At 37.9% G+C, this 9,366-nt stretch overlaps 1 protein-coding gene across 11 annotated transcripts in view; it reads right to left on the minus strand.

Annotated features, from left to right (window-relative positions):
- INPP4A (inositol polyphosphate-4-phosphatase type I A) overlaps window positions 1-9,366 on the minus strand; it is a 203,496-nt gene that overhangs the window by 21,971 nt on the left and 172,159 nt on the right. For all 11 annotated transcript variants that reach the window (XM_025207241.1, XM_014521173.2, XM_025207237.1 and 8 more), the window contains 4 exons: window positions 6,592-6,764; window positions 3,927-4,050; window positions 2,868-2,994; window positions 391-531 (listed from right to left, as the gene is read on the minus strand). In XM_025207241.1, coding sequence (XP_025063026.1) covers window positions 391-531; window positions 2,868-2,994; window positions 3,927-4,050; window positions 6,592-6,764 — 565 coding nt within the window. The remainder of the gene's footprint in view (window positions 1-390; window positions 532-2,867; window positions 2,995-3,926; window positions 4,051-6,591; window positions 6,765-9,366) is intronic.

A 9,366-nucleotide genomic window follows, 5' to 3' on the forward strand; every position in this document is an offset into this window, starting at 1 on the left:
ACCACAACAACTTTTTATGTAGCCACAGATCAATTTTCAGAGAATCTCTCTTAATAAGGTCACTAACTCCCATAAGCCATGATTATATGGATAAACTAAGTTTCAGTATTTCCATAAACTGCTGTAAGCCCATATGCTTGTCTTAAGGGGCTCAATATGCACATACAAAGTTTCTTATATGATGAAACTCACAACAGGGAAAGGCTTCACTTTATGAACTTGTCTGTTGTCTCTTAAAACTATCTTTAATATTATGCCCTTTCTCTATTTTGCTAGAGTGATGCTTCTCCATTTTTTTCTTCTGTGACAAAAAACCACAACACAATTGCACAGCAGGATAAGAAATTATCTAAATGCAGCTAAGCCAAGTTGGGGTACCTTGATACATACTTCTCTGCCAGGGTTTGTTGTTCATTGATTCCCACGTTGAAGAGAACAGGCTGAACTCTCAGTAACATGCCACTCTGAATCTCTCGGGGCAACATATCAAACAAGGCGCTTGGCAGTGGAATCCTCACATTAAAGCCATCACTACAAACCAACAAAAAATACCAGAAAATATTAGAACTGAAGCATACAGATCGGTAAGCATTCTTCTTCTTCTTTTTTTTTTTTAACAAAATGCATTATTTCTTTTAACTAGGGATAATATGTGAAATGTATTGGTAAGGCAACACTTAAAACTAAAGTGGAATAGACTGCCTAAAGAAGTTGTGGACTCTACATTACTGGAGGTGTTCAAGAGGGTGGACAACCACTGGTCAGGGATTCATAGATTGTAAGGCCGGAAGGGACCTCGGAAGAACATCAGGTCCAGCCCCCTGCACTAGGCCGGAAAGACAACTGGGGCCAGGAGACCCCAGCAAGGTGACCATCCAGTCTCCTCTTGAAGATTTCCCGGGTAGGTGATCGCACCACCTCTGGAGGGAGCTTATTCCAGTCTGGACACCCTAGTTGTGAAGTAGTTTTTCCTAATGTTGAGATGATCTAAGCATAGCTATGCTTATGTTTTACCATGGGTATCTCTCAGGCTTCTGGGCTTTGCTGGTTGCCCCACCCCTTTTTCTGCTACATGTGTCAGGGCATTCCCAGAGGCATTGGGTGTTGGTTACAACCAAGGTTGGGGACCCTGACTGAGGTGTACCAATGCTCCTCTTGGAAACAAAGCTAAAGGTTCCTGGCTAGAGGTCTTGCACTTCTGCTCAGGGGCAAACTGATCACCATATTTGAGGTCAGGACAGAATTACCTGAATTTACCCCAGGTCATTTCTGTATGGACTGTGGGGGTTTTTGCCTTCCTTTGGGGGGGGGGGGGGGTTTTTGCCTTTTTTGGGGGGGGGGGGGGAGGTGGCCCTCTAGCTGGTTCTCTTACGCATATGTTGGCAACATTTCCTAGAAGCAGGACATTGGCTGTCGTGGTTATCCTGTTTTACTTGTAGCATGTTAGGTCTGTGTTGTGTCAGGGGTTGATGGTAGTTTTATGTAGAATTTAGATCATGGTTTGTATGGGATGACTTGGATAGGGATAATCCTGCCTCAGGCAGAGGGGTCTGGACTAAATGAACTTTGTAGGTCCCTTCCAGCCCTACGTGTCTATGATTCTATGACATTAAGTGTCTTTGAACTTGGCACAAGTCAGAAGAGCAAGCAAGTAAAAAAAACAACCCTGAAGCACTCAACTCAGGTCCCTGGGTACATTTCAATTGCATCAGTTTATATGCTGTAAAAAAAAAAAATAAAATCAGTTTTTATTGCAATAAGCACTGTAGCACTAACACACCTCTGGGGGAAAAATGTCATCCAGCATTTGGTAAGCTTGAATTCAAAGCGTCTGTTAATGATGATGATATACAAGAAAGAACCAGATTTAACCCGCAATTCTCAGAGCAGGTATTTGCAGCTAGGGTAAAGGGGTGGGGAAATCACCTTATGTAAACTGAGGATACTTGGTTGCAAGATCCAAGACAGAATGAATATGGCATTTTTAAGCCATTTTCCTGCTCCCAATAATACTTTAAGAAGATCTCCAGCACAGTACAAAGGAGTTTACAAAAGTTCAATAAAAGTCAAATTGCCTCCCCCTTACAGGGAGTGGAGGGAAAGATACAGAGCGGTTGGGACCAAATTTACTGATTTTAGTAAATCAGTTACTCAGAGAATGATCTCCCCTCAACATAAAATTGAGTAAACAAAAATGACATTAAAAAAAAATGATTCATGACATTTTTCTCTAAATTTAATGACTTCAACGCCTTGCATTATTGCACTGGTTTAAATTAAAACAATTTATGTATATTTTTTTCTCTTATTGATTGATATATATTAGTTAAAATGATTACTAAAACATGAAGAAGCTCATTCAGTTCCGATAGGATCCTGCCCTTCACAGTTGCATCCCTATGTAGGGAGCTAATGGCACCCTGTAGGAAGATCAGTTGTCAGTGGAGCTTTGCAGAGATGCAAGGACCTGCTTGTGCTGTGTAACAGCAGGAGAACTCAACTGTTTAATGACTGGTTAGCAGGCAAGGTGAGGGGCTTAAAAGTTGTATCACTTCCACTCTAGTGTATACTGCTTTTGTTAATTCTAATAGATTTTTCGATCCTCCTAAACAGAGTCTAAAATGCCTGAAACCCCTATGATTATAGATAGCCAAAACAACTTAATAATAACATGAGAGAATAATTTTGTCATCTTTCAGGCTTTTTGTTATGTAAAGCAACAGTAAATACTCAATAAAGCAGCTTCAAAACATCTTTTAGTATTGAGATAAAGAAATACATATCCAGAGAGCAACCATGTCCCTTTTGAGATTAAATACAGTATCTTCATCTCCCCTACTTTAAGGCTTCACCCATCCTGTTCTTACCGATTTCCTGTAATGACTGGCAGCATGTCAGAAGATGCATTTGATGTGGCTTGAGTTACTTTAAAGGTAACATTTCTCAAGTCCATTATTCCCAAACTCATGTCCTCTAGCATTGCCAGCTCTTCACCTAAATCAAGGAGAAAAGTGAATTGCAGTAATTTTTTTGTGTACATACATTTTTTCCTCATCCATTCTCAGACACATACATGATCTGACTAAAGTTCACTGCTCTCATAAAGAAATTGCGTAGAGATAATTAGGGAGCCTGATCTTTTATCCAAGTCTCACATGAGCAGACCCTTGCATCCATGTTAAATCCCCTTGATATCAACAGGCCTCCTCCACAGGTGCAAAAATCAGACAATACGGATCTGATGGAAGGAGCAGGGTCTCTCTTGGCTTTATGAGTTTTAGTAAGAGCACCCACTATTTAATGCACACAGGCCTATAATCTTCAGGTATATTTTGTGTTCTTTTTCCAGTGATGATAACATTAATAATTTTTTTAGAGGCCTGTCATGTCAAGTAATTTAATAAACTACTTCTTCATACATTCAAAAAAGATTGGTTATATGTTATACTGTATGGCAGGAATGAATACCAGATTAATTAGAGGGTCACTCAACTACAGACATTCAGATGGTTGTGCTGAAACTTGAATGAAATCAGTTTACTTGTAACACAATCTCTTCAGCCTTTCTTTCTATTATGTAGTTAAGTAACCTCAAGGTAATTTAAATTGTATTTCTTTCAGGCAGTACTTTCTAGCTTGTTTGTAATTTTATTATATTTTGCTTCAGAAAATAACAGGTATGATAAAGTAACTATGGCTTTTTAGTACGGGAAGTAAGTCTACTAAACAGAAGAAAAGAAAAGCTACTGTTTTATGAGCCGATTAAATACATAAATTTTTTTTTGCATCAATTCTACAATTTCTCTCTCTACTGAACTGCAAATGACTCCAAATTCTATTCATTCATCTTGCGCTTGCAACCCATTAAGCTAAATATGACAGTTCATAAATAACATCACCCACAAGCCCAATGTGTTTGCCTTTACCATATGTGCTCAAAAGGCTCTCAAACTGTGCCAGAAGACCGATGGTATAGAGCTGTCTCAGAAATCCATCATCATGCAGGCAGTTCCTCAGTTTGATAATAAAACCACAAATAAGAGCTGTCAGCTAGAGAAACAAGAAAGAAAGGAGTAAAATAAGTCAAGACAATGTGACAATTAAAAAAAGAGAGGAAGCAACAGAGTACCTAAGGAGATGTTATACAATCTGTTAGACTAATAGTCTTTAATGACACTTCTTCCTTGCAGCTGAAGTGAAATATTACCAAAAAATTAGGAAATATTTTCTCCAATTTAAGGCAACACAAGGATTTTCCTGAAAGGTCTCTCTAGATGGGACTCCTACTGATTTCAGGTTTATTACTTTTCTTGACCTGGTCAGTTGTTTATACCATCTAAGGTTTATCAAACATAAAATGCTTTGCTTGGAAGGGAGTTTTATTTACAGATGTAAGAGGAATCCACAGAGATTTAAGTCCTGAATTTAGATTTTAATATTAATAAAAACCCACACACACTTAAAATTGACATTTTAAAAAGTTTAAAGAACATAATGTAGTAGAAGCAGCTGATACTCAGCATTTCTCAGTATCAGACCCTAATATAGCAGTGAAAACTTAACTTCTGAAAACAGTCATTTCCAAGGTGACTGACTTTAAAATGAACAGTTATGGCTGGACTGCAAAATTAAACAGAAGAAAGTGAAGTTCAGTTTGTGATGAGATGATAACAGCTCTTGTGAAGAGCAGTTATGAGATATAAAAATACTCAAAATATTGATTTTGAACAAAATATTATCTAAATTTGTCACTACAAACATAAAAGAAATACTTTAGGTAATCATTTTGCCCTGATAGAAGATGACTAAGGAAGGGGTGAGCTGTTTGAAATATTTAAACCAGATTGTGGGTATCTTAACAAATAATTCATTGATTTGTGGACAAAAGAGAACTAGAACACAAAGATTTAAAATCAGAAGAAATCACTGTAAGGAGAATTTGGGGGCATATTATTCTCCAGTGAGTAGCAAGTTAACAAAACGAGCTTCCAGTCAAACTGAGATCAACTAGCACTGATGGGCTTAAGCAAAGACTACAGTAGGCATTGAGCTATGCCAGGTCTTGGGGCTACTATCAACCAAGGGCAAGTTGTTAGCCTTTCCTTGGCAAACCAGATGTCCTTCAATATCAATTTTTATAGAAAGTAAGGTTTCATTCCAAAATAAAAGATGATGGATCTTAATTGTAGCTAATCTGCACCAAGACCCATCCTTCTGATCCTGAACCAGTCTGGCAATGTCCTCCTGAGTCAGCAGATCACGTCTAGTACCCGTGTTGCAGTTGCTCAAACCATTGCCAAGCTGCATCAGAGAGAAAACTCAGTACTGCCAAGTTTTCATTTCTACTATTCAAAGCCTGGTGGGCAGCAAAACAGCTGACAAGAATGATGTCACTTCCACTCTCCTGCCTTCTGAGAAAACTGGAAGAGACAGGCAGTGAAGCTATTCAGAGCAAGAAGTGGTGCTGGAAAATGGGAACTTGAGGAGGAATGTCAAGGGGGAAGCAGAGTAGTGGAGACACAATAGTCAGGATTTTCAGAAGTGGGAGAAGAGAATGCAAACCTCTATTCAATTTGAAAAGAGCATCCTTGGAAGATGGAGATATGGAACACTTTTGAGTTTATCAGACTTCTAGTAGTTGGAATCTGACATGAAAGACTGAGCCCCCAACAGGTCCATTGATAGCACATTAAAAGAAATCCCAACATCTGGAACTGGGAGCTTGATTTTTCTCCATGGAATTACCATTATGCTTTGTTGTTTCCCTTTTTCCCCACATTTTTCCTTTCATGCTCTGGTATCTTAAACTGTTGCTATAAGGTACTATTTCATGCTTGCTACTAGCAGCAAGCTTCTGACAGGGATAGGTCATCAGAAGCATATAACTCCAGTGCCCCAGAGTCTGTAGTGTTTTCCAATATATTTCTGGGCAAAATTCCAAAATGTCAATTATTTTTCTTCTTCCACAGACCTGTTTGTTTCATCACACAGCCATTATTTTGCCTACTTTGTCATAATTTTTTAAAACTATGAATATATATACATAGCAGAAATGTGTCAGACTTCATTTTACTGCTTTGAACCCAAGTGTTGCATTTTATCCCTATGGCAGGGGTGTCAAAGAAATGGCACATGAGCCTAATTTGGCCTATGCAGCCATATCATCTGGCCTGCAGTGATGCCTGTAGGTCTCAAACTGGACCCACGTGCTGCATGTGACATGCTAGCATGCACTGCAAACAGCTTGAGGCTAGCATATGCTGCACACAGCGCATGCTGCACATGGCTGGTCTGGGACATATGCTGCATGCAGTGTCTGTGTTGGACCAGCCCTGCATACTGGATTTGGTGTGTGAGACTATATATGGGCCAATCTGGCCCACAGACTAGCCTCGTACCACTCAGTTTGAAGTCCCTGCACGATGGCTGTAAAAGAAAAGCACTAGACATCAGCTGTTGTATTTAATTTGTACACTGTCATAATGATACTTAAAAAGTTTCATAATCAGTCCAACCAGGTTAACTCCCCACACTCTTTTGAAATCGATCACAAGTCCAACTGTAATCAGATCACACAACTTTCTTGCTTACAGTTTGGCAGAAGACAACATCCCTGCGATACTGAAGACTCAGGCACAGACCTATTGTAGGAGCACTATCTTGCATTAACAAAAAGACCATGGCTTTCTTTGCCTTGTCACTCATCATGGCTACACAGTCTGTGAGTGTTGTCAGCAAGGGATAAAGAGCCTCACTCCATTCACCTGGTTTAAAAAAGAATAAACAGACATTATAATACTCTTCTTTTCAAAAAGTAGAGAAAAGTCCTAAAAATTTTTAGTTGCAACTTCAACTAGAAGCTATAATTAGCGGTTAGCATATTCTAACAGCAGCTTATTTTTCCTGGCTCACCTGTTTATTCTTAGTGCTGCTCATTTACTACCCTACAAATGAGCTTTAAAAGAGTTTTCATATTAGAAAAATAAAGATGGTTCTATGGTGTAAGGTGCAGCAGGAAATGTTCCTGAGCATATTTGCCTATACAAATAGGTAGCAAAATAACTGCTTTGTAAAGCTCCAGGATATTAAAAACACCTTGCACAGTAATACATATATGCATATAAAGGGACAGAGAGCACAAAAATCAGCTGTACAACAAATATATACAAAGCTAATGGATACTGAACTGTTCTGCTCCTTTCTGTCAATGGCACGTCTCCTACATCTGTCAATCTACTTACCTCAGATACTTATGGTCTACGTTAATTTATCATAGTATCCAAGTGCTTCACAATCTTTAATGCCTTTATCTACACTATACCTCTGAGAGATAGGGAATTACTGCTATTCTTACTTTACGAATAGGAAACTAGAACACAGACTGAGCCTCAGATCCTCCTATTTAGGTGCTTACCTTTCATTGAAATCAATGGACCTGGACATAATTGACTTGTTAAAGGTCACCCAGGGCACCTATGGTGGAGTTGGGAAGTAATGAGCCGAGGTTTCCAGAGTTCCATGTAAGAATCCTCCCAACTCCACTATGCTTTCTCTCTAATGATACTCATTTACCTTAATAGATTCAATTAATTCAGTTTATGTTATGTTACTCCTATTTTTATCTACCTATATTAATCACCCTCCAATTTTTTAAGATGACTTTCAGCACTCTGCGAAAAAAAAAGTTACTTAGACACCATGTCACCACTTTTTCCCTGTAGTATAAGAGAAGGTATTTAGCTACTGGTCTTCAAAAAAAATAGAAATTTAAAACGGAAGAAACTATTGCATCACTTTTATTTTTTAAATTCAGTACAGACCAAAAATGGAAGTCATGCCACTAACAAACTAACTGGCCATACCATACAAGGTGAAGTACAGATCACATTTATGCAAGAACAGGGTCACACCAAGCCTTGGACAGGAAGCTGTTTATGACTTTCATTGAAGTGTACAGCTAAGAGCCAATGACAACAAAAGTTTCCTTGATAACCATCCAAAGAGGGAGGTTACAGAAACTTGCTAACAGAAACATCACAAATGACAAATCCAGCAGTACTGTGCTTTAAAACTTTGCCCTGTGCACTAGACAGATAATTTAATAAACTGAGTGAGGGGAAGTTATTTGGCTCTGTTTCACTACCATATGCTAATAGAAGGAAGTCTCAGAAGAGCAAACTGAAGGAATTATAGCTTGCCTTTATACTCATTTTTTTAGCTTCTCTGAAATCATCAGAACTCAAAATACTCAGAACCTGTACCTGAAAGCCTTCAGAAAGAAAAATGGAGGGGGTTTTAAGGAAACATTTCTCTTTCTCTGCTTTAAAGATATTTATATAAAGGAATGAGAATGACAAAGAACTAAAAATATCTTCTCAAATGTTACCATCCTAAAACACAGAGAAACATTTAAGTTTTTAAAAGTAATCTGAGGAATTAAAACTCAAAATTCTGTGCGCACCAGCAAAGTCATTTTAAATGTATTTGATTTAATCACAAAGTAAACTAGTAACATTATAAAACTGGAATCCATTAATATAATGCAATTATTTGATACTTTTTGCCAGGGTTCAACTGAAATGTAAAGTGAACTCTCATGGCTCCATTGTAACACTGAACTAAAATTTCCTGTGTTGGCATAGTGTATTGGCTTAGAATATTGGTAATAAAAATAAAATCTTTTAATTCATAGCATGACATCACATTCTCCTTAATTTCAAAGGCGCACTACCATGTACATACATTTTTAAAAACCTGACAGGAGCAGAAACTGATTATAATCAAAGAGAAATGGGATAATAAGTAACAGACTCACAATCGGAAGTGAACAGTCTATTGACAGCACCAGACCAACACTTAGGCAGTTTTTCACTTCTTCTTTTGTCCTTATTAATTTTCTTACTAGAATTTTGCCATATATTCTATATAACAAACGAAACACATTTTAAAGCTCTCTGTGCTAATTCTATTTTGACAATATGATCCACTTTGAGGGTTATTCTTATGTTTTATGAGATTATTGGAACACTTGAATAAAATTACAGACCCTATACATGGCAAATCCAGAGCTAGAGTTCATTGGCATTGCTCCACAGAGTCAATGATAGCTTTGAAGTCAATGGGGTTGTGATGACTGACAAGAGCTGAGGATTTCTTTTTAAAATTCAAACTTGCATTTGGATTTATTTGTATATTAAATACTTGTATTTATCAGAGTTTCTAGCTGATGAAAAATTGCTGCTGACAGAGAGGACAGGTATCACAGCTCAAGAAGAATTTTTTTATTGGATTTATGGGGTCTTAGACAAGCATGTTATATGCTGATGGACAAATCCTGCAGTCCTCAATCAAAGACATTTCCTGCTG

This window comes from Alligator sinensis, unplaced genomic scaffold (genome assembly GCF_000455745.1).
Source record: "Alligator sinensis unplaced genomic scaffold, ASM45574v1 scaffold144_4, whole genome shotgun sequence".
Taxonomy (NCBI): domain Eukaryota; kingdom Metazoa; phylum Chordata; order Crocodylia; family Alligatoridae; genus Alligator; species Alligator sinensis.